Genomic DNA, 26,979 nt, shown 5'->3' with positions numbered 1-26,979 from the left:
CACCATTAAATTGCAATCTTAAAGGGTCAGATACACTACGAACACAAGCGAGTGGGGGATTTTTGCACACCGACCGATTTATGACCATATCATAACTTTGTGCTATAACTAGTGGACTGATCGGTTGCAGCACAAACTGTCTACTCACAAGGAGAAAATAATAAGGCAGAAATCAAGTTGTGCCTTCCTGTGGATGACTGTGTACGCAATGAGAAACCTGACATCCATCCTTACATTTCAATGCACTGAATGCCATATATTTTTTTAAAGGAATATGGTATCTTTTCACAAATAAATGTTGTCATTCAGTGAATAGCAGTGCACAGCTTGCAGCAGGTCCTGTAGTTTTGTGAATTGTAGACTTTGCAATCCCAAAATAGCATTTTGCATCTGGCTCTCACTAATTTAAAATCAGTATATCAATACTGGCATGTGCTAACATTCGTTCAACGAGTGACCAAAAGGTTGTAGAGATGCATATTTCCAATATAAAAGGTATTCTCTACAGTCCAGGAAATTATCCTTCTGTGTATATATTGTACTTACTATGCAATGATCAGCTCTGTTATTGTACTGAAATGGCCAATGGAAAGAAATTGCTAAACGCAATAGATTATGAAGTTCGATTTCTAATGGTTGTACTAACCAATATTGAGCAACGAATATGGCCATACAGGAATATTGTGGACAGAATATTGAAGGGCAAAGTATCAAGAGGCACCTGCATACAGGAAAGTATAGATTTACTATTCTTAACTTCACATCAGCCTACCTTAAATATGTATATGTCACCAAGCTACGTATATGTGGAGTAAGGTATAGAAAATCTATACTTACCTTTCGATATGTTGGATTTGATGTTTTGTCCTAGCATAACTCAATATTCTGTATTTGAAATTTAGGGTGCACATCATTTCTAAACATTGGCAGCAGGAGTATAATTGCAAGAGAATTCGTCACACATCTACCTGTGTAATTCCTAATCAAACAGTAGACAGGACCATTCTTGATCCGCCTCACTTGGATTCAAGAGGTCCACTTCACTATACTTTGTTCTATCCGTTGTTGTGCCCAACTCTTAGATTAGTTGTGCAGATTCAAAATCATTTTTCTGTCATTTTGTCTTATCATTTCTGACTTACTCCTATTTCCCGGAGTAAGACATGGTTAATTATGGAAAAAAGATGTCTCCTGATTCACAGATCTTTTTTGCTTGGGTAAACATTTCCTACTCCTGGAAATACATGTTTCTTTGTGAATCATACCCACACTGTTAGTCATTGCAAATGTCTGGAGAGGCCAGCCACAATACCTCAAGTATCTGACTCTTTGTAGAGTTTCCTGTCCGTCCACCACCCTTACCTTCATGCCCTTTCCAATGGACACGGACTCCACCTCAGTAGTCTCCATACCCCTTCTTCAGTCATTTCTAAAACTAATATTTTAATCTCACTTTTCTCCCGAGTATTCCCAACACAAATATCTAAAACAATGTGTTTGCCTATTATCTAACTTCTTAGTATTAAATACTTTAATATTAATCACATCTTTCATGAAACACTCCAAATGCATAGACCTAAGTAATAGTGGGTATTGCTTGTTCATTTTTTTATTTAATCAAAAAGGGCATATTTCACAATCAAAAGGTATGACAGTACTTCTCTACGTTTTTTTTCGATGTTTGGAGAATAGTTTTGACTGTTTTGAATTCAGAGTATTCCAGTAACGTCCCTGTGAGGCTTCAACAGTAGCAATTTCAATTGTGAATTCCTGGCTTCTCTCATTTAAATATTTTGGTAGGTCTTAATAAATTACACTTTGCACTTTAATATGCTTTCAGCAAAATAGCATTCTTTCCCGTGGACAAAGACCTTCTGCTACATCTGCAAAAGTTTTGGGAAATTCCATTCCCTTTCCGGCCATTGCTATGGATTTGCTCCTGTCAAACCTCTCGCTGTATCAACAGTGCCAGTATGCAGTGCCAAACCTTAGACATACCCATCAACTCATTGGTTTTTGGATATTCACCTACATTCCAACATTTCCTTGCCCTGAAATGCCAGTTCCCTCCTTCCAAATAGATGGAAGTAAGCGCGGTGAGGCTGGGGCGGGGCACGCGGGGGGAAGTCGTCTGATGACAGAATAGGGAAAATAAAATAAAGAAATAAATTTTATTCCGTCGTCTGTTGACTTCCCACCCCATGCCCCACTGGGTTACATGCAGGAGCCACGAATGAAATTACATCATGTGTTTTAATTGTGCTTGAATAATTCCACAAATGGAAATTAACACTTTGTAAATATCAAACATACATGCTTATAAAATAAGCAATTTTTTCATTTGCATTCAGTTTTGGTGCACAAACGGCTTTGAGAATAGAATACAGATCTAGAACAACTTCATTTGCATGAGCTTGCACTGTGAGTCCGAAACAAATGTATTTATTTTTATATTTTTTTATTTAAAAGGTTTTATATAGCGCTGGCTAGACCCAAGGGTATCAGAGCGCTTTACAATGGTTGGGTGAAGAAAAAAATTGCAATATAACATTTGTGCAACAAAGTAAAAAGCAGGACATTTAGAGCAAATTACAAAATACAGTAATAACATGTGACTATAGATAAGGAATACCATTGGACCCTAGTCAGTATTGAATAGTAAGATTAGTGTGGCTGGTAGGGGATGAGGGGGGTGGGAGTAAAAGGTAGGGGGGGACTGAGGAGGGAGATGGGAAGGGAGATAGCATGCGGGAGTAGAGGTAGTTACAAGAGAACTAAGGGCAGCCGCCGTCGGTAATAGGAGTAACTGCAGGGCGGTGACGTGGGGAGCGGGAGGGGCAGGGTGGGGGGTAGTAAACTATGGATTACGGAGGTTTACAGGTAAGTTTACATATAAATTAATAAAACGAATTTTGTTGCGTGCACTGCATCGCATTTGGGGATGCAGTGCACACAACGAAATTCGTTTTATTAATTTATATGTTAACTTACCTGTAAACCTCCGTAATCCATAGTTTACTACCCGCCACCCTGCCCCTCCCCCTCCCCACGTCACCGCCCTGTAATTATTCCTACTACCGACCGCGGCGGACTAAGGGGGAGGGTAGAAGTAAATGCAGGAGTGGTAAGAGGGGGGAAATGAGTCAGGTATACTATAGCAGGAACCTAGTATCGTAGGGGGCGGGATGTGAAACTGTAAAAAGGTGGCAATGATTAAGGACCCCAGAATTTGTTGAGAAGGTGCTGCTTGAGGTTTTTATGCGAGCACTTGTCTTTTACTCCTTTCTAGGGTATGTTATGTCTTGCTCCTGCCTTTAGTGTGACCTGCGTAATTGTGCAAAACAACAATAGGCCTTTTGTCTCCCTTTCACAGCTCCCACCTTCATGGCAACCTTAACATTCAACCCAAATGTAGCTGGAAGGTGTGCGACCACAAATTGGGATGTACACTCAACAAATAAAACCCAAATCCCTATTGGAATTCTAGTTATTTACATGAATGTGTAATACCTTTGACAATGCTGCAAAGGTCAGAAGATTTGTTGAGGACTAATATTGAGCAAAACCAGAGGGGATGATGGACGGAGTGTTGAACATTGCAAGCACTCACCCCCAGTCAACTGATCTGGGTTTAATCCATCATCATTCTTTAGCTCACTCCACCACCCCAGTTCAGACATGGCCATATGCAAATCAGTCTGACTTTGTGCCTAATGGGAACATTCCAGCCAGAACTGCCAAGCCATGTCTTCCTTGGACCGGAAACAAGCATCCTGGGACCAGTTTCTGGCTAATCAGCTGTCATCAGCCAGGCTAGCTAGAATCCAGGGGCAAAGTGAGCTAGGGACCCACGTCTGGGCATACCCTGCCAACTTAGGGCGAACAAAGCAAAACCAAAGGGGATGATGGACGGAGTGTTGAACATTGCAGGCACTCACACCCAGTCAACTGAACTGGGTATAATCTATCATCATTCTTTAGCTCACTCCGCCACCCCAGTTCAGACATGGCCATATACAAATCAGTTTGACCCTGTGCCTCATGGGAACAGTCCAGCCCGAACTGCCAAGGCATGTCTTCCCTGGACCGGAAACAAGCATCCTGGGACCGGTTTCTGGCTACTCACCCGTCATCAGCCAGGCTAGCTTGAATCCAGTGGCAAAGTGAGCAAGGGACCCACGTCTGGGCATACCCTGCCAATTTAGGGCAAACAAAGCAAAACCAAAGGGGATGATGGACGGAGTGTTGAACATTGCAAGCACTCACCCCCAGTCAACTGATCTGTGTTTAATCCATCATCATTCTTTAGCTCACTCCGCCACCCCAGTTCAGACATGGCCATATGCAAATCAGTCTGACTTTGTGCCTCATGGGAGCGGTCCAGCCCAAACTGCCAAGCCATGTCTTCCCTGGACCGGAAACAAGCATCCTGGGACCAGTTTCTGGCTACTCAGCCATCATCAGCCCGGCTAGCTTGAATCCAATGGCAAAGTGAGCAAGGGACCCATGTCTGGGCATACCCTGCCAACTTAGGGCGGACAAAGCAAAACCAAAGGGGATGATGGATGGAGTGTTGAACATTGCAAGCACTCATCCCCAGTCAACTGGTCTAGGTTTAATCCATCATCATTCTTTAGCCCACTCCGCCACCCAGTTCAGACATGGCCATATGCAAATCAGTCTGACCCTGTGCCTCATGGGAACAGTCCAGCCCGAACTGCCAAGCCATGTCTTCCCTGGACCGGAAACAAGCATACTGGGACCGGTTTCTGGCTAATCAGCCGTCATCAGCCAGGCTAGCTTTAATCCAGGGGCAAAGCGAGCATGGGACCCACGTCTGGGCATACCCTGCCAACTTAGGGCGAACAAAGCAAAACCAAAGGGGATGATGGACGGAGTGTTGAACATTGCAAGCACTCACCCCCAGTCAACTGATCTGTGTTTAATCCATCATCATTCTTTAGCTCACTCCGCCACCCCAGTTCAGACATGGCCATATGCAAATCAGTCTGACCCTGTGCCTCATGGGAGCAGTCCAGCCCAAACTGCCAAGCCATGTCTTCCCTGGACCGGAAACAAGCATCCTGGGACCAGTTTCTGGCTACTCAGCCGTCATCAGCCAGGCTAGCTTGAATCCAATGGCAAAGTGAGCAAGGGACCCATGTCTGGGCATACCCTGCCAACTTAGGGCGGACAAAGCAAAACCAAAGGGGATGATGGACGGAGTGTTGAACATTGCAAGCACTCACCCCCAGTCAACTGGTCTAGGTTTAATCCATCATCATTCTTTAGCCCACTCCGCCACCCCAGTTCAGACATGGCCATATGCAAATCAGTCTGACCCTGTGCCTCATGGGAACAGTCCAGCCCGAACTGCCAAGCCATGTCTTCCCTGGACCGGAAACAAGCATCCTGGGACCGGTTTCTGGATAATCAGCCGTCATCAGCCAGGCTAGCTTGAATCCAGGGGCAAAGTGAGCTAGGGAACCACGTCTGGGAATACCCTGCCAACTTAGGGCGAACAAAGCAAAACCAAAGGGGATGATGGACGGAGTGTTGAACATTGCAAGCACTCACCCCTAGTCAACTGATCTGGGTTTAATCCATCATCATTCTTTAGCTCACTCCACCACCCCAGTTCAGACATGGCCATATGCAAATCAGTCTGACTTTGTGACTAATGGGAACATTCCAGCCAGAACTGCCAAGCCATGTCTTCCTTGGACCGGAAACAAGCATCCTGGGACTGGTTTCTGGCTAATCAGCCGTCATCAGCCAAGCTAGCTTGAATCCAGGGGCAAAGTGAGCTAGGGACCCACGTCTGGGCATACCCTGCCAACTTAGGGCGAACAAAGCAAAACCAAAGGGGATGATGGACGGAGTGTTGAACATTGCAGGCACTCACACCCAGTCAACTGAACTGGGTATAATCTATCATCATTCTTTAGCTCACTCCGCCACCCCAGTTCAGACATGGCCATATACAAATCAGTTTGACCCTGTGCCTCATGGGAACAGTCCAGCCCGAACTGCCAAGGCATGTCTTCCCTGGACCGGAAACAAGCATCCTGGGACTGGTTTCTGGCTACTCACCCGTCATCAGCCAGGCTAGCTTAAATCCAGTGGCAAAGTGAGCAAGGGACCCACGTCTGGGCATACCCTGCCAACTTAGGGCAAACAAAGCAAAACCAAAGGGGATGATGGACGGAGTGTTGAACATTGCAAGCACTCACCCCCAGTCAACTGATCTGTGTTTAATCCATCATCATTCTTTAGCTCACTCCGCCACCCCAGTTCAGACATGGCCATATGCAAATCAGTCTGACTTTGTGCCTCATGGGAGCAGTCCAGCCCCAAACTGCCAAGCCATGTCTTCCCTGGACCGGAAACAAGCATCCTGGGACCAGTTTCTGGCTACTCAGCCATCATCAGCCAGGCTAGCTTGAATCCAATGGCAAAGTGAGCAAGGGACTTATGTCTGGGCATACCCTGCCAACTTAGGGCGGACAAAGCAAAACCAAAGGGGATGATGGACGGAGTGTTGAACATTGCAAGCACTCACCCCCAGTCAACTGGTCTAGGTTTAATCCATCATCATTCTTTAGCCCACTCCGCCACCCAGTTCAGACATGGCCATATGCAAATCAGTCTGACCCTGTGCCTCATGGGAACAGTCCAGCCCAAACTGCCAAGCCATGTCTTCCCTGGACCGGAAACAGGCATCCTGGGACCGGTTTCTGGCTACTCAGCCATCATCAGCCAGGCTAGCTTGAATCCAATGGCAAAGTGAGCAAGGGACTTATGTCTGGGCATACCCTGCCAACTTAGGGCGGACAAAGCAAAACCAAAGGGGATGATGGACGGAGTGTTGAACATTGCAAGCACTCATCCCCAGTCAACTGATCTGTGTTTAATCCATCATCATTCTTTAAATCACTCCGCCACCCCAGTTCAGACATGGCCATATGCAAATCAGTCTGACCCTGTGCCTCATGGGAACAGTCCAGCCCGAACTGCCAAGCCATGTCTTCCCTGGACCGGAAACAAGCATCCTGGGACCGGTTTCTGGCTAATCAGCTGTCATCAGCCAGGCTAGCTTGAATCCAGTGGCAAAGTGAGCAAGGGACCCACGTCTGGGCATACCCTGCCAACTTAGGGCGAACAAAGCAAAACCAAAGGGGATGATGGGCGGAGTGTTGAACATTGCAAGCACTCACCCCCAGTCAACTGATCTGGGTTTAATCCATCATCATTCTTTAGCTCACTCCGCCACCCCAGGTCAGACATGGCCACATGCAAATCAGTCTGACTTTGTGCCTAATGGGAACATTCCAGCCAGAACTGCCAAGCCATATCTTCCTTGGACCAGAAACCAGCATCCTGGGACTGGTTTCTGGCTAATCAGCCGTCATCAGCCAGGCTAGCTTGAATCCAGGGGCAAAGTGAGCTAGGGACCCAAGTCTGGGCATACCCTGCCAACTTAGGGCGAACAAAGCAAAACCAAAGGGGATGATGGACGGAGTGTTGAACATTGCAGGCACTCACACCCAGTCAACTGAACTGGGTATAATCTATCATCATTCTTTAGCTCACTCCGCCACCCCAGTTCAGACATGGCCATATACAAATCAGTTTGACCCTGTGCCTCATGGGAACAGTCCAGCCCGAACTGCCAAGGCATGTCTTCCCTGGACCGGAAACAAGCATCCTGGGACCGGTTTCTGGCTACTCACCCGTCATCAGCCAGGCTAGCTTAAATCCAGTGGCAAAGTGAGCAAGGGACCCACGTCTGGGCATACCCTGCCAACTTAGGGCAAACAAAGCAAAACCAAAGGGGATGATGGACGGAGTGTTGAACATTGCAAGCACTCACCCCCAGTCAACTGATCTGTGTTTAATCCATCATCATTCTTTAGCTCACTCCGCCACCCCAGTTCAGACATGGCCATATGCAAATCAGTCTGACTTTGTGCCTCATGGGAGCAGTCCAGCCCCAAACTGCCAAGCCATGTCTTCCCTGGACCGGAAACAAGCATCCTGGGACCAGTTTCTGGCTACTCAGCCATCATCAGCCAGGCTAGCTTGAATCCAATGGCAAAGTGAGCAAGGGACTTATGTCTGGGCATACCCTGCCAACTTAGGGCGGACAAAGCAAAACCAAAGGGGATGATGGACGGAGTGTTGAACATTGCAAGCACTCATCCCCAGTCAACTGATCTGTGTTTAATCCATCATCATTCTTTAAATCACTCCGCCACCCCAGTTCAGACATGGCCATATGCAAATCAGTCTGACCCTGTGCCTCATGGGAACAGTCCAGCCCGAACTGCCAAGCCATGTCTTCCCTGGACCGGAAACAAGCATCCTGGGACCGGTTTCTGGCTAATCAGCTGTCATCAGCCAGGCTAGCTTGAATCCAGTGGCAAAGTGAGCAAGGGACCCACGTCTGGGCATACCCTGCCAACTTAGGGTGAACAAAGCAAAACCAAAGGGGATGATGGGCGGAGTGTTGAACATTGCAAGCACTCACCCCCAGTCAACTGATCTGGGTTTAATCCATCATCATTCTTTAGCTCACTCCACCACCCCAGGTCAGACATGGCCACATGCAAATCAGTCTGACTTTGTGCCTAATGGGAACATTCCAGCCAGAACTGCCAAGCCATATCTTCCTTGGACCGGAAACAAGCATCCTGGGACTGGTTTCTGGCTAATCAGCTGTCATCAGCCAGGCTAGCTTGAATCCAGGGGCAAAGTGAGCTAGGGACCCATGTCTGGGCATACCCTGCCAACTTAGGGCGAACAAAGCAAAACCAAAGGTGATGATGGACGGAGTGTTGAACATTGCAGGCACTCACACCCAGTCAACTGAACTGGGTATAATCTATCATCATTCTTTAGCTCACTCCGCCACCCCAGTTCAGACATGGCCATATACAAATCAGTTTGACCCTGTGCCTCATGGGAACAGTCCAGCCCGAACTGCCAAGGCATGACTTCCCTGGACCGGAAACAAGCATCCTGGGACCGGTTTCTGGCTACTCACCCGTCATCAGCCAGGCTAGCTTGAATCCAATGGCAAAGTGAGCAAGGGACCCATGTCTGGGCATAACCTGCCAACTTAGGGCGAACAAAGCAAAACCAAAGGGGATGATGGACGGAGTGTTGAACATTGCAAGCACACACCCCCAGTCAACTGATCTGGGTTTAATCCATCATCATTCTTTAGCTCACTCCGCCACCACAGTTCAGACATGGCCATATGCAAATCAGTCTGACCCTGTGCCTCATGGGAGCAGTGCAGCCCGAACTGCCAAGCCATGTCTTCCCTGGACCGGAAACAAGCATCCTGGGACCGGTTTCTGGCTAATCAGCCGTCATCGGCCAGGCTAGCTTGAATCCAGTGGCAAACTGAGCAAGGGACCCACGTCTGGGCATACCCTGCCAACTTAGGGCGAACAAAGCAAAACCAAAGGGGATGATGGACGGAGTCTTAAACATTGCACGCACTCACCCCCAGTCAACTGATCTGGGTTTAATCCATCATCATTCTTTAGCTCACTCCGCCACCCCAGTTTAGACATGACTATATGCAAATCAGTCTGACCATGTGCCTCATGGGAACAGTCCAGTCCGAACTGCCAAGCCATGTCTTCCCTGGACCGGAAACAAGCATCCTGGGACCGGTTTCTGGCTAATCAGCCGTCATCAGCCAGGCTAGCTTGAATCCAGTGGCAAAGTGAGCAAAGGACCCACGTCTGGGCATACCCTGCCAACTTAGGGCGAACAAAACAAAACCAAAGGGGATGATGGACGGAGTGTTGAACATCGCAAGCACTTACCCCCCGTCAACTGATCTGGGTTTAATCCATCATCATTCTTTAGCTTTACTCCACCACCCCAGTTCAGACATGGCCACATGCAAATCAGTCTGACCCTCTGCCTCATAGGAACAGTCCAGCCCGAACTGCCAAGCCATGTCTTCCCTGGACCGGAAACAAGCATCCTGGGACCGGTTTCTGGCTAATCAGCTGTCATCAGCCATTCTAGCTTGAATCCAGTGGCAAAGTTCTAGTTCCAGTCCAGGGAGGACCTGGCTTGGCAGTTCGGGCTGGACTGTTCCCATGAGGCACCGGGTCAAGACTGATTTGCATATGGCTGGGTTCAAACTGGAATGGCATGGTGAGCAAAAAAACGATGGATTTAGGCCCAGATCTCTGTACTGGGGTGAATACATGACATTGTTCTGCATTCTGTCCATCAACTGTTGTTTTTGCATTTGTCACCCCGAGTGGGATGGGTATGCTCAGACGTGAGTCCCGTGCTCTCCATGCCACTGGAATCAAGCTATCCTGGCTGAAGAGGGGTGAACCCCGAAACCGGTCCTAGGATGCATGGTTCCAGTCCAGGGAGGACCTGCCTTTGCAGTTCGGGCTGGACTGTTCCCATGAGGCACAGGCTCACGACTGATTTGCATATGGCTGGGTACAAACTGGAATGGCATGGTGAGCAAAAAAATGATGGATTTCGGCACAGATCTCTGTACTGGGGTGAATGTATGACATTGTTCTGCATTCTGTCCATCAACTGTTGTTTTTGCATTTGTCACCCCGAGTGGGACAGGTATGCTCAGACGTGAGTCCCGTGCTCTCCATGCCACTGGAATCAAGCTATCCTGGCTGAAGAGGGTGAAACCCCGAAACCGGTCCTAGGATGCATGGTTCCAGTCCAGGGAGGACCTGGCTTGGCAGTTCAGGACTGTTCCCATGAGGCACAGGGTCAAGACTGATTTGCATATGGCTGGGTTCAAACTGGAATGGCATGGTGAGCAAAAAAACGATGGATTTAGGCCCAGATCTCTACTGGGGTGAATGTATGACATTTTTCTGCATTCTGTCCATCAACTGTTGTTTTTGCAGAGGACTAATATTGAAGCAGGCAGTTCTTTGTGCATGCTCTGATTGTCAATGCTAGGAGCAAGGGACATCATTTTAATGGTCTACTACATGTACTGTCAATTGCTGTTTTATTCTGTAAACGTTGATGCTAACAATGCAGTTTTCCACAGACTGTAGAGCAAGTTATTATTTCCCTGCAATATGAATCTATTTTTGAACAATGAGGAAAGTTAATCAATAGAGGATACTTAAAAAAGCCCCAAAAGATAGATGTTGCATCTCTTCTTCATGAACATCTAATATTTCATCAATCATTGTTACTTTTTGGTTTGGCTGTAGACAGAAATGTAGGTAATAAATTGCACTTGCTAGCTTTTGGGACAACATTCCTAGACTGATGATGATGATGCACGAATATTCCTGAGTTAGTATTACAAAGTAGACAGAAAGTGACTTGAATGCTTGTTCGTGTTAAAGAAAGGATGAAAGGTATTACACCTTGATGAAGCTCGTAGGTCCTTATGTGTTGGCTATCCAGATTACCTATTTTAAATAATAGCGACTAAAGGTTGTTTCAACTAAAAAAGAACAGCCTTCAGGGTGACGTTCCCAGTAGCAGGTAACCACCAGCAGACTAGCTTTCCTAAAAGAAAGTTCTCAGAAGGGAAACAAGGATTGAGAGGATGTTTTACAAGCAGCAAAAAGGAATTTCTGAATGATGCAAAACACTGTGAATTCCATTCCAGATGGCTAGGCAGCCCATGGGAGTATGAGGATTGACAGAAACTAGTTGCGTAAGTTACCAAGAGGGCTACCTCATATTAAATAGACTTGTAACTTTAAGAAAGCCTTTGGACATGTCCAGATTAAAGATGTTTCTGTAGCCAAGTCTAAAGATGGGTATAGCCAAAATGTAGCGTTCTGGCTATCTTAATCTAAATATGATATGTCTATAATTTTCTTTAATATTTTAAGTTGGGAAAAGTGAGAAGAAGTGATGCAATTGACTTCAGAGGTCAGTAAAACATGGGTATCAAATGAGAAACCTTAATTTCTATCCATCGGATCTCGAATGTGGCAGTCATCTAACTCTGGGGGTCAGTAAGCAGAAGACCACAGTTCTGAATGGCACCTCACCACAGTGATTTCTGTTTTATTAGCCAAAGGGAGTCCATCCACTCTTAGCCCTTTCTCGTAAATTGTTGAAAGACAGAGCACAGATCTCCTGCATAATTAAGGAGCAAGAGGATGTAGGTATTATTGAGATCCTTAAAAAAGTGAAGCTTGCGTGAGTAGACGTACTATACCAGTGGCTCATCATGAATGTTACAGAGCACAAGCTTAGAACAGATCTTTGAGAAATGAGACAACAAAGGAGATGCTCTGGAATTAGATTGAAAAAGAGACTTTTGATGTGCTACTGATCTGCCTAGAAGTGTAAAACCCATTGCAGCTCTTATCCTCCTATGCCAGTCTCTTTGGGGCTGTTGAATAGAATGAGAATGAGTGTCAAATGCCACCAACAGATCAAGTTGATTCTACATGCTGATACTGCCATCATCCATGATGGAATGCAGATCATTAAGAACACCAACAAAAACAGTGATGTGGGAAATCAGCAATGCTGTATCTTTGTAAATTAAGCCCAGCATTTCCAAAGGTAATCTAATTGTTGTATGTTTTATACCAATCAGTATACAGTACAGCCATTTTGAATGCTCTTCACTGACAAACAATGAATTGCTGTAAATTCAAGACATGTTGTCAAGCTTAAATGCCTAACGTACCTTCTCCATCAAGCACCATCCAATCTAGATTGTATGTACCCCAACACCAACTGAAAGGAACACTAATAGCATCTCTTAATTTCTAAATATAAACACAATTCTCCAAGAGGTATGTCTATTGGGCAGGTTCTTCTCTCACCAAGGTCACCAGTTGTGGGATGCTTTAGGAACTTATCTTACACCAGAATCAGACCTAAAGGATACTAAAAAAGGCACTAACAAGAAATCTCTTTAAACAGCATTTATGACATATGGCACACAAAACCTTAGTCTCCTCATTGATGTTTGCTTCTCTCGCTCATTAGCATTGCAGTCTTACACTATATACGTGCATCCCAATTAACACACAACATGGAGGAGTGATTTATAATTCAAACTCATTATTTACCCAGCTACCTCTTATGGCAATTTTGATTCAGTCGTTGGTGTGATACCTTAATAAGTATAAGTAGTAAAACAGAGTTTTATATATCGCAAACTCGACCCGAATTGGGTATCAGAGCGCTTTACAAAGCACCAGTTGCATTACATGAGGACAAATTCATTTTTGTTAGGCACGGGGAAGTTTATTCTATTTCTTTATTACTGTCTCCATTTCACTTGCCTTTGCATTATGGAACTTGAAATGAGAAGTGGGATCTTTTTTATTGAATATTGTACATTGCATACCATATGCAATGACTTCTAACTGTATGCTGTCTGTAAAGTGGTTATGTTGTTTGAGTCGTATGAACCTCACATACCCAAAAAGAACCCTTACGATAACCTGAGATGCCAAATTGGAATTTACTGTGATAAAGAATTTCTCAAGAATGAGGTGCATTCCTATGGTGTCATAGCTGCAAACAGAGAATCAAGCTTTTGTCACAAAAAGTATACAATAGCTAATATCTCAATCCTCTTCGCATGAATTTGAGAGGAATTTCATAACAGTGGTGCACACAGTGTAACCCAACAGTCCTTATTCTGTTCTACCTGATCCTCTGTCAGGTTAGTAAAACATATTTATGCCATAGCCTATCTTGATGGCCAGACTAATGCTATTGTTTGGCATATCAACTTGCTGTGCAATGCACTTACCATATCACAGCAGACTGGCTAGCTTCTAGGAAACAAAGTAAACCTTATGGTACTCAATTAATTTCTACATGTTAATCTGCCCCACAAAGGTGGCCCAAATATGTGTTGTTTTCTGCTATCACATTTTCTCATAGAATCAGTGTACACTGTGTTTGAAAGGTATTGGTGTCTAAATTGAATGCAATCGTTGAACAACTGTAAAGATAACTCATAACCAAAGGGAAGAATAAAATGTCAAAAATGTGATGCCAGCAAATAACATGTTTTTAGTGACAGTCATAAGTTCAGGAATAGATGCATCAGCCTTGATGCTTTAGATGAAGATGCCATTTGGCACAAAGGGATACAAACCCACAAGCATAACCTTAGTCTTTCCTCTATTACCTTTCAGCCCCCTGGTGGCCATCCAGGTCTCAATGTTCTTCCAAAAAGTGGCCAGTCTCCCAGCAACAGTGGATGGAACAATCAATATACAAAGAGAAAGGTGTGTATCACCCCTGTACTGCTGGACAAAATTCATAATGCCTGTGAAGGTCATGCAGGTGCCCAATGTAAATGTTGAAAAGGTTAGAGAGGAAGTGCATTTCTGTCATATGTGTGTTACCAGAGCTGTATGGCTGTAGAAACCGAGCTAGCCAATGCAGCAAATGTACAGGTATCTATAAACGTGTAGGATACTATTATTAAAGTGTGCCATTTAACAAATATTCTTAAAAGTTGTATTTGTTGTTGAGCAAGAAGCAATTCTACTTTAAATGATGGACAGAGCAAATGTTCCAAAAGGAGTGGTTTTTGGTGGGTATATTAGTGGAGAAAGATGGATGACTAGCAGTTGGTCAAAGATATGCAAACAATGAAATGCACGCGTAGAAATCAAATATGTTCTATGTTTATGTTGACCACTGACCAACATTTTGAGTATTGGAGTGTAATGCAGAATAATGTTAAGAGAAGTGTTATGATGAATAGAAAAGCAAATTGTACTAAACAAGAAAATATGGCTGTTAAGAGAAATCTTAAATAATTACCTGGCGGAATCAGGGCTGCTCACATTTGACTAGGAACGTGTTTCTTCTTATGCTAAATTAAAATAATCTGGGCTATTCGCACAGTGCATATTACTTGCAGGATTTATTGAGGTTGGGCATGGGAGTGGTATGCTACAAATTTGTGACTTAACCCCTTGAAGACCACGATTAGAAACTAATGACTGGCCCGGTGTATGTTTGCGTTAATAGGCAGCTGTAGGTTTCTGACTGTGGGAGTAAAATAACGTAGGCATCTTACAGGTGATAATTTGGTTGAATGAAGAGAACTATGGATGCCATGCTAAAAAACAATTGCAGTTGTACATTTTCACTTACTACCATCCATGTTAATGAGAGACATGGCGTTGTTGAAGGAGAGACATCTGGCAAATTTGGCAAATGTCTAGTACCTGCAATCCAATTGCAGTGGTAGTTGTAGAGATTAATAATTTCACTCACATACTGGATTTGAAGATCACACCAAGGTTTCAGGCAGAAAAGGAGTGTCATAGTATGAAGAGGAAGTTTAATTTAGCAGAGAGAGGGACCAGGGACAGCGGATGCCGGAAATTAAACAATGGGTCTTATTTAGTGGTTGGCGGCTGGGATCCTCTGGCAAAATGTGATGAGTATTCTGTCTGTCATATTATAAGTACCATAGGCTATAATGCACTTGAAATACAGTGGACATGATATCCTCCAAGTTTGCAATGGAGTGTCTGACTCGCCAAGCTCTAAATAAGGCCCGTTGTCTGCTTTATATTAGTTTACCATATAAGAATGGATTTCTATCTAGTGTGGAGTGGTGGTTAGACAGCTTCATTCCTATCTGTGAGGTAAGGAATGGGAGAAAATAATTTGAGTTTTTTCAGAAATTCATCTGATAATTTGGGAGGAGTGTACCCTTGCTTAATTAATGAACGTATTCTAATTAGGCTTAAAAGCTGTCTTTTGATAATCTCTACTTACACCCTGGTGGTTGTGGCACATTCAGCAGGCAGTTTCTCTGAGAAATGTGTGTTAAATTCGAGCAGCACCAACAATTTTAAATTTATGAGAATAAAATTCATAAACCAATATGGAAAGCTAGAGAAAAATGTGATCAGTAAAAAGACATCAAAACTATCAAGATTGAATCAGCAGAGCTAGATATGTGATTGTTTAAAGTTTTAAGGCCAAATTAAAGAATCAGTGTGCAGTATCAATTCATGGATGATCTGGACATGGTGCAATTTCAGGCTGATCGCAATAGACTGGAGATCGGCTACCTCAAGTGAGTCACACATGTCAAGGTTTTTACCTTGCCTCTTTGTTTACCTAATGCAGCTCAACATCTTTCAGTAGGGCAAGGTTCAAAGCTGAAGCCATCAAGAATCCTTCAAAATCAGATATATACTCATTGAACTGGATTTTCGCAGTGGTTCCACCAGCAACATAAATAAGGATCAGTAGTTGGCCAGATTTCCATGAGGCCGAGTACCTTAACTGCTCGTTCCTGCAGATTTCAGCATGGCAAAACGCATTGAGCAAGTTTTAAAAGTAAAATGTCTTTGAAATACTACGGGCTGATATGATGGTGCTGAGTAACCATTAATACAATTCAAGGAGCTTGTGGGTTTATATTCTTTATAATTTACAGAAATGCTCCTATATTTGCATTTTTATTGGTAGAATAGTTTCAGTGTGTTGATAGAAAGAGGGAAGATTACCTTATCCATTATGCTTAGCAATGCCCAGGAAATGTACCAGGATAGGAGCACTCGTGTCTATGTATATATATAAATAAAACCTACTGGTAGTTGCCAGTAGATAGGTATAGTTAGTATCATGTTTTCATAGGAAAAGCACATTTTTACTTGCCTATATCTTTGGCGCCATTCGACGAATCTTCACTAAATGTTTCAAAAGAAGTGCCCCGGTGATTCTAGTTTTGCATGGGAAGTTTGGGGTAATCTGATAAATCAGTAAGTCGAAGCAGTGACCCGAAGCAGAGGCAGAGAAAAGGGGGGGGGGGGGTTAAAAAAGTGTATTTATTATGTTAATTCCCATGGAGTTTTTAGACACATCTGCAACCTGAAACACTGAACAGAATTACACCGAATTTGAAAGAACCGTAGCTTATGTTTTGCAGATTACACTTTTTGTTATATGGTATAAATCCGTTTAGTAGACTGTGAGAAATTAAAGGAAATCCAAATTTGTATATCTACTAGTGTGAAACCTTTGTGTATAATAACTAGCTGTCGCAGAGATCTACAGAGCTCTGATTGGCTGCTAACACTTCAACGAGTAAGTGTTGGCAGCCATCTTGGGACACGGCTTCAGCCGAGTCCCCCAAAAATGCAAAAAAAATAAAAGGGGGCAGGGTACGAATAAGTTAACCCTGTAGACTTGGTTCTGGGGTCTCAGAGGGACCCCGCCAGGGCAAAAAAGTAATTTTTAAAAATGTAAGGCAAAAATAATGAATATTTGCAGATAATGCTGTGAATTGAAAGAAAACAAGTGTGGTCTTCCATGCTTGCTTTTAACATTGCCCCTGGTGGGCCAGGTCCTGGGGGCATCATGCCTTTAATGCAGAAGGTGGGAAGCACATGGGTCCCTCCTCCTAGGGCTTATTTATGCCCAGGGGTCCACCTCCTCCCCGGGGCTCATGGCATTGTTAATGCAATGGGCCATGAGGACCCCCCCCTGGGCCCCGGGAACCACCACCTCCCTTGGGCTATCAATAAAAGAAATGAATAGGGTGGAACACGCAGACCCCCCAAACATGGGTACCACCACCTCCCCAGGGCTACGATATTCATTAAAGAGGGGGTCCGCACGGAGAGCCGGCCATGGGGACCACCACCTCACCAGGGCCAAATACTTTTAAGAAATGGGCCATATATGTTTCCAGTAACCACCCCCCAGGCCGGCCCGTGACCAGGGCACCAACTGAGAAGTGGGGGGACCCTGGGGGATGGGGTCACCGGGCTGATATTGGTCCAGAGAGAGCTGCCGCGTGGCCCCATCCCCAGTACATTTCTGTCTGGCCCCTGGGGATTGGGTCCCCAAGGCAGAAATTGGTTTGGCAAGGGGGGCCGCAAGCCCCTCTCTCCCATTAAGTCATGGCTGGACCCCGGGGGATGGGGTCCCTGGGGCTCTTCTGGCCCTGATGCTCATTTCACAGAAGGTGAGGCACTTACAAACATGAGCACAGCTGTTGCGCCCGTTGACGTTCCACTTCTGTAAAGGACATATTTTCCTAACTCCTGGGCTTGGTGAAGGAAAGCAAGTGTGTTTTGTCAGCAATTCTATATTGAAAAATGATCTGAAATCTGTTGTGAAGGTGACTGCATTGTTGATCTAATGGAGCGTAATATGTATGTCACTGTGAAGAGTGGGTTCTTTATTGTCCCATCCTGATGAAAGCAGAGTCTATGGTTCCCCCTTTAAATTACTATGAGTATGCAAATGTTCAAATCACCTGAATCTCCACCCTCTTGGCCCGCCCCATCCACCTTAGTAGCATGGAAAGGTCTTCTCACCTTCTGTCAGGATGATGGACAGCTGAACAAATGGCTGCCACCAGCATATTTCCTGCTGACTTTGGTGAGGAGTTCTTGATTTTGAGGAATATGTGGACATCTCCACCAAACAAAGAAACACTTACTTCATATAGTGAAGAGGAAGGACCCTTGTTTGTTGTAGATTTACCACTTAGTAGTCTTGTCTTCTTCTCTATAGGAGGATTCATGTTATCACATATTTCTGGATACAGATGCACCAGGAATAATCACATTGCCAAAATGCACAAAAAGTCACTGGTGACATTTCCTCATCCTCTATTAAGCAGCTGTAGTGTAGACTATGTACCAGCACTTAGTAATTAACCAGTAGAAAGAACTCCACTTGGGTATATATGTTGTGCAAAACTGTTGGATAAAAGGGCAGGTGTGGTTCCTATGTGGGTGAGTCACTCACAGAGCTACTAATACACTCACTCAGATACTTAGACACCCACTAAAACACTCAGGCACTCACACACCCACTATCAGACCCACTCAGACACTCACACACCCACTCACAAATGCACTCAGACACTCATGCACACACTCACAGACCCATACATCCACTCACACAGCCACTCACGGACCCATTCAGACACTCAACCACCCACTCACAGACCCACTCAGAAGCATACACTCACTCTTAGACCCACTCGGACACTCAAGCATTCCCTCAGAGGCCCACTCAGTGACTCTCACACTCACTCACAGACACACTCAGAAACTCACAGATCCACTGAGACACTCATGCACTCACTCACTGACCGACTCACACACTCATGGAGGCACTCGCAAACTCACTCAGACACTCTGACACCTACTCAGAGACCCACTGTGACACTCACTCATCCACCCACTCAGAAACTCACACACCTATTCGCAGACCCACTCAGACACTCATGCTCCCTCTCACACATGCATGTCAAGAGAGATGAAATATGTGAGGTCATAAGCAGTACATTGCGGAGGTGTAAGTTATTGTTAGCTCAGGTAACTATAACTGCTGCATTTCACAGGTTTTGTATGAGTGAAATCTAAGCCTGACTATAACGTCCCTGTAACCTCTGGTTTTCATATACATATATATATATATATTCAGTGAAAAAACCATAGGTTTCACACACGTTATAGTTAGGAATTAGCATTTAAAAAACCTTAGAAATTCAGTGAAAAAACCATAGGTTTCACACATGTTATAGTTAGCTGGACATTTTACTCGTAAAAAACCAATGAAATTGCCCCGTTATAGTTAGTTCAGCTAACTATAACTCGCGCGCCCGCAATGCACTGCTGATGACGTCACATATTACATCACTCATGACATGGTCAGTGACATCACTCATGACATCACTGATGACATCTCAAATGACATCACTGATGACATCATCCAGTGAATGTGTATTTTTCTGAAAATTAAATATGTTTTATATATGTATATCTCAAGGACGATGGAAGAATGAATATGGGTATATAAGTGTCTAAATGGATGATTTGTTTTTGAAAAATTGATTGTATAACTGACTGATTAAGTGTATCTTAGTGAATACATGGCTTAGTGAGTAATGTTTAAATATGTAAATATCTGTATCAGTCTCTCACTTTGTGTATAAGTGGCTGCATGGGTTGGTGAGTAGCTACATGAGTGTCTATATAGGTTATTAGTTGTTTTTTTGAGTATCAGTCTGAGTGTCTGCATGGTTCGGTGGGGGGTATTACGTAGTGCATAGGTGCATGTATGTGTTGAACAGAGCATGTGTGCAGGACTGCATGGGTGGATGAGTGTGTGTATGGGTGTGTTAGTGAGTGAATGACTGTCTCAATAGTGTCTTTATGAGTAACTACATATGTTTAAAACTAGTATATGTGACTATTGGTGTATATATGTGATTATATGTGAGAGATTGAAAGAGTTCCTGTATGAATAAGTATGTGTTTCTATAAGTGATTGTTTAAAAGACTAAGTATGTGTAAGTTTCCGTAGAAGTAAGTGTGGTGGTGTGTGTATAACTGTATATGCAAGTAAATGTATGTTTGATTCTTTATTAGCATGAGTGACTATGTGTGTGAGTTGCTCTATGGATGAGTGGCATTGTGTAACAGGATGTATAGGTGTATGAGTACATATGATGAGTGAGTACATGTATGAGTGACTGTATTGGACTGTTGGTGAATGAGTGGATGTGTATGTGGATCTTAGAATTACTGAAGAGGTTGTTGTAACTGTTATTGGTATGTCCATTGTTTTGTAAATTTTAGTCTCTATTTTTGAATGTGTGTGTCAAAGGTTATATTAGGGGAAGAGGAGGTCTGCCACTCTATCACAAGGATGATGTCATCAGTGATGTCATCAGTGATGTCATTTGAGATGTCATCAGTGATGTCATGAGTGATGTCACTGACCATGTCATGAGTGATGTAATATGTGACGTCATCAGCAGTGCATTGCGGGCGCGCGAGTTATAGTTAGCTGAACTAACTATAACGGGGCAATTTCATTGGTTTTTTACGAGTAAAATGTCCAGCTAACTATAACATGTGTGAAACCTATGGTTTTTTCACTGAATTTCTAAGGTTTTTTAAATGCTAATTCCTAACTATAACGTGTGTGAAACCTATGGTTTTTTCACTGAATTTCTAAGGTTTTTTAAATGCTAATTCCTAACTATAACGTGTGTGAAACCCATGGTTTTTTCAGTGAATTTGCAAGGTTTTTTAAATGCTAATTCCTAACTATAACGTGTGTGAAACCTATGGTTTTTTCAGTTTATTTTTTTCGTTTTTTTAAATGCTAAGTTACTTTACGCCATTCGTGGCGTGCGCGCCCACTTAACGCCACCAAAAGCACAGGGGGTGGGGTCAATGTGGATAGTGGTTTTTTATTTCGATTTTATATTTTTATTATAATTTAATGCAATTTTTTTTTATTTCATTTTTTGTAAGCCTTTATTTAATAATTTATGTACTATATCCTGCATTATCGAAAGGTTTTTTTTAATGCATTTTTTTCCGTGCGCGTACGGTAAGCTGACGCTACGCGCTTGTAAAATACGCGTACGGTAAGCTGACGCTACGCGCTCTGGACGTAATTAGTGCAGCGCGCCTACGTGATACGTGCGTGCCGTACGCGTATACCCGGAAGCAACGTCGCGGTTACGCAGGGGCGTGTAATGCGCATGCGCGATACGTGATACGTGCGTGCCGTACGCGTACACCCGGAAGCAACGTCGCGGTTACGCAGGGGCGTGTAATGCGCATGCGCGAAAGTGACATAAGCGCTGCGTAAGCGCACCGTAAGCGTCACGTGCGCGCACGGTAGGTCATGTGACTTACAAAGAACACTTTTTATTGGTTGAAATTACTTTCACTTCCAGAAACTTCCCACACCACACCCATTCCCCTCTTTACTGCTTGAAAGAACACTTTTCATTGGTTGATACTACTTTCAGTTCCAGATTCTTCCCACACCACACCCATTCCCCTCATTTCTGCTTGTGATTCTCTAGGAGCAGGAGCTGGATTGACATTGGGATACAATGGCAGAACAGCAGAGCTCTTCTGAGAGTGAGGCCAGCAGCACCACCATGATCCAGAGAAGGAGGAAACAAAAGACTTCTTTTGTATGGGAGTATTTCACTTTTCCAGAGGGGGAGAAAAAGGTCAATGCTCCAAAGGTCACTTGCATACTTTGTGATCGTGTTTTATCAAGAGGAAATCCAAGTAGGAAATATTCCTTTGGAAATCACTCTATGATGAGACACCTTCAGGACAGACACCCAAGGACCTTTGCTCGACATACTGGAGAAAACTCTTCAGTAAGTCACCAGAGCCCAGCCTCAGATGCTCAGCCGAGTACATCATCGGCAGCTCAGCTGAGCCCTTCCTCTGTTGTTGGAGCATCACCTTCTTCTTTTCCTTTGGACATCAACCCTCGATTTGCGAGTGTTGAAATGAGGTGTACAAAATGTGGTGGTCTTATTGCTTTTGGGGAGGTCAGTCTTCCCCTTATTAACAATAAGATAGACCAGCATGTTTGTAGACGCTCATAATACTCCCATTCTTTCTTTCCTCCATCCCTGTATGAACCCAACGGCTCTTATAAGAGCCAACCTTACCTCACAATTTTTTTTATTTTTTTTTAAGCTTCCCTTTTCGCAAAATTTTTTTTTCCGTGCGCGCACGGTACGCGTAATTCCGCAGGTCGCCGTGCGCGTACGCTACGCGCATACGGCGATTTTTCGAAAAATAATTTTTTTTTATTTTTGCCCTTGAGGGTCCTTCTGGGACCCCCTGACCAAGGCTAGGGGGTCAGGAACTGTCGAGCCTGCCCCCTTTTCACATTATCCACCTTTTTTTTTCACCCCCCTGACAGTTCGAGAGAGAAAATGGCGGCCGCCGCTTCCTGGTTTCGACCGATTCGAATGTTTACTAAGATCTAATAGCCAATCAGAATCGCGCTCGCGCACGCCACCGTACGCGTACCGTAAGCTTACCGTAAGCTTACCGTAAGCGCACGGTAAGCGCACCGTAAGCTTCCACAGATATATATATTGATTTAAAGGCTATTTTCTCAGGATCTACTGAACAGATTTACACCAAACCTACAAAAGGCACTTCCTTGACCTGAGGACTACCTCTCTGCCAAATTTCTAGTAATTCTGTTCAGCCGTTCGGGCTGTAGCTCGTTCTAAAGGTCCTATGGAAAAATGCATGGGAAAAACGCGTTTTGGGACCCCCCTTTTATCTCAGCCCCCGCTTGACGAACCCCCCCGAGACTTTCAGGGTAGGAGCGGAGCGGAGCGCCCCACCTATTTTGAGAAATTCGCGAGGATTCGTCGACCGGCGCCAAAGTTATTCAAAATAGAATGTTGAGGTTTTCCTATGGAAACGTGGTCCTAACTATAACTACCTACTGGCGACCGCCAGTAGGTAATATATATATATATATATATATATATATATTACCTACTGGCGGTCGCCAGTAGGTAGTTATAGTTAGGACCCCTTTTCCATAGGAAATCCGCAACATTCTATTTTGAATAACTTTGGCGCCGGTCGATGAATCCTCGCGAATTTCTCAAAATAGGTGGGGCGCTACGCTCCGCTCCTACCCTGAAAGTCTCGGGGGGATTCGTCAAGCGGGGGCTGAGATAAAAGGGGGGTCCCAAAACGCGTTTTTCCCATGCATTTTTCCATAGGACCTTTAGACAGAGCTACAGCCCGAACGGCTGAACAGAATTACTAGAAATTTGGCAGAGAGGTAGTCCCTATGTCAAGGAAGTGCCTTTTGTAGGTTTGGTGTAAATCTGTTCAGTAGATTCTGAGAAAATAGCCTTTAAATCAATATATATATCTGAGCCCGCTTACGGTACGCTTACCGTACGCTTACCGTACGCGTACGGTGGCGTGCGCGAGCGCGATTCTGATTGGCTCTTAGATCTTAGTAAACATTCGAATCGGCCGAAACCAGGAAGCGGCGTCCGCCATTTTGTCTCTCGCACTGAGTGTTATTTATCAAACATGATGCCCAAAAACATGTTACGGGGCTGTTTTGACAACTCCCTCCCACATAGTCATGTTGAGGGAGTCCCCAAACATCCCCCAAGAGCAAAAACGGTTTTATTTTTTTTTCGGCAATTTCGCCGAGTATGCTTACCGTACGCTTACCGTAAGCGTACGGTAAAAAATAGAAATAAAAAAAACACTATCCACACTTACCCCACCCCCTGTGCTTTTGGTGGCCGTAGGCCACCAAATGTACAGGGCTTATTACATCAGTAAAAAAACTATATTTTGGCAACATGAAATTATAAAATCGAAATAAAAAAAACACTATTCACATTGACCCCACCCCCTGTGCTTTTGGTGGCCGAAGGCCACCAAATGTACAGGGCTTATTAAAGTTGATAAAAACCGTGCACGGAACGCACTGCGTTAAGTGGGCGCGCACGCCTCGAATGGCGTAAAGTAACTTAGCATTTAAAAAACCGTACAAATTCACTGAAAAAACCATAGGTTTCACACACGTTATAGTTAGGAATTAGCATTTAAAAAACCTTGCAAATTCACTGAAAAAACCATAGGTTTCACACATGTTATAGTTAGCGGAAATTTTACTGATAAAAAACCAATGAAATTGCCCCGTTATAGTTAGTGCTGGCAACTATAACTCACGCGACCGCAATCTTCTGCTGATGACATATGTGTCTTTATAAAAAAAAATATTTGTAATATATGTATAGCTAAAAATGTATGGAAGAAGACATGGGCAAATAAGTGTCTAAATACAGTATTAGCATCAGCAGAGGATTGCGGTCGCATGAGTTATAGTTGCCAGCACTAACTATAACGGGGCAATTTCATTGGTTTTTTATCAGTAACATTTCCGCTAACTATAACATGTGTGAAACCTATGGTTTTTGCAGTGAATTTGCAAGGTTTTTTAAATGCTAATTCCTAACTATAACGTGTCTATAACGTGTGTGAAACCTATGGTTTTTTCAGTGAATATATATATATATATATATATATATATATATATATATGCACACACATATATATATATATATATATATATATTCCTCCAAAGACCCCCAAGCTTTTCAGAGACGCACTCCACAAGAAACAGCTCATCCGAACCTTTTAATTCACAGCAGACAGCATTTCCAACCTGATAACTTCATGTCCCTGACGCGTTTCGATGCCTCCGGCATCTTAATCATAGGGTGGGTGATTTGGAAATTCAGATACGGACTTCCGCTTCTTTTCATCTAGCATACTTTCTCCAGTGAAAGGCATGCTGGTAGCGGTGGTCCCAATTAATCCCCTTCGGTGGGGTCCGTTTCTCCAACACTAATATTGTTCCCAATTTCAATTGTAATATTGTCTCTGCCCTCCGGTGGGCCCCAGGTTGGTAATTCTGTCTCTTAATTATTCAGTTCCTCGTGCTGAAAGGCGGCTACAATAGCGTTTTGCAGCCGCACAGACCTTCGACTGATGTCAGCGGCGGTGCAGTCTCCCACGACCGCCCTATGATTACGGTGCTTGAAGCACTGAAACGCGTCAGGGAAAAGGATTAATTGGGCCATTTTCGCGCCGCTTTCATCAATAAAGGTTGTGTTCAACTTACCTTTGTGGAGTGCTGCTTTAAAGCTCGGAGCTTTTTTGGAACAGTGATGACACGGCGCCTCCGGCCGTGGAAGCAAGCACCGCCTCCTCAATTGGACAAGGTCTGTGGGGCTGAGTATTCGACTGCAGCCTCCATGCAGCACAAGGGTTTGCAAAAAAGGAAAGCGGTTGAAATGGCCTGAGGCCCACCGGAGGGCTGTGAATTTAAAGTGACTGAAAATCGGCAGAAAAATCGCTGGCATATTAATGACTATACCTGAATAGAAGAATTGGGACCTCTACTCCCGGCATATCGCCTACCTGAAAGTGAGTGCCATAAGGGTAATAAATGTGGAAGTCCATCTCATGTTTTGCCAGCTGCCGCCCTATGATTACGGTGCTTGAAGCACTGAAACGCGTCAGGGAAAAGGATTAATTGGGCCATTTTCTCGCCGCTTTCATCAATAAAGGTTGTGTTCAACTTACCTTTGTGGAGTGCTGCTTTAAAGCTCGGAGCCTTTTTGGAACAGTGATGACACGGCGCCTCCGGCCGTGGAAGCAAGCACCGCCTCCTCAATTGGACAAGGTCTGTGGGGCTGAGTATTCGACTGCAGCCTCCATGCAGCACAAGGGTTTGCAAAAAAGGAAAGCGGTTGAAATGGCCTGAGGCCCACCGGAGGGCTGTGAATTTAAAGTGACTGAAAATCGGCAGAAAAATCGCTGGCATATTAATGACTATACCTGAATAGAAGAATTGGGACCTCTACTCCCGGCATATCGCCTACCTGAAAGTGAGTGCCATAAGGGTAATAAATGTGGAAGTCCATCTCATGTTTTGCCAGCTGCCGCCCTATGATTACGGTGCTTGAAGCACTGAAACGCGTCAGGGAAAAGGATTAATTGGGCCATTTTCGCGCCGCTTTCATCAATAAAGGTTGTGTTCAACTTACCTTTGTGGAGTGCTGCTTTAAAGCTCGGAGCCCTTTTTGGAACAGTGATGACACGGCGCCTCCGGCCGTGGAAGCAAGCACCGCCTCCTCAATTGGACAAGGTCTGTGGGGCTGAGTATTCGACTGCAGCCTCCATGCAGCACAAGGGTTTGCAAAAAAGGAAAGCGGTTGAAATGGCCTGAGGCCCACCGGAGGGCTGTGAATTTAAAGTGACTGAAAATCGGCAGAAAAATCGCTGGCATATTAATGACTATACCTGAATAGAAGAATTGGGACCTCTACTCCCGGCATATCGCCTACCTGAAAGTGAGTGCCATAAGGGTAATAAATGTGGAAGTCCATCTCATGTTTTGCCAGCTGCCGCCCTATGATTACGGTGCTTGAAGCACTGAAACGCGTCAGGGAAAAGGATTAATTGGGCCATTTTCGCGCCGCTTTCATCAATAAAGGTTGTGTTCAACTTACCTTTGTGGAGTGCTGCTTTAAAGCTCGGAGCTTTTTTGGAACAGTGATGACACGGCGCCTCCGGCCGTGGAAGCAAGCACCGCCTCCTCAATTGGACAAGGTCTGTGGGGCTGAGTATT

At 44.4% G+C, this 26,979-nt stretch overlaps 1 protein-coding gene across 3 annotated transcripts in view; it reads left to right on the top strand.

Annotated features, from left to right (window-relative positions):
* TENM1 (teneurin transmembrane protein 1) overlaps positions 1-26,979 on the top strand; it is a 1,737,496-nt gene that overhangs the window by 453,123 nt on the left and 1,257,394 nt on the right. For 2 of the 3 annotated variants that reach the window (XM_085608140.1, XM_085608138.1), the window contains exon 4: positions 14,157-14,249. The exons of the other annotated variant lie outside the window; for it this stretch is intronic. In XM_085608140.1, the coding sequence (XP_085464266.1) occupies positions 14,157-14,249 (93 nt within the window). The remainder of the gene's footprint in view (positions 1-14,156; positions 14,250-26,979) is intronic. 3 annotated transcript variants of the gene reach the window in all.

The sequence above is a fragment of the Triturus cristatus genome, chromosome 5_2 (assembly GCF_964204655.1).
Source record: "Triturus cristatus chromosome 5_2, aTriCri1.1, whole genome shotgun sequence".
NCBI classification, from domain to species: domain Eukaryota; kingdom Metazoa; phylum Chordata; class Amphibia; order Caudata; family Salamandridae; genus Triturus; species Triturus cristatus.
Note: the sequence above shows the minus strand (reverse complement) of the source record. Positions and strands in the feature narration are given on the sequence as shown.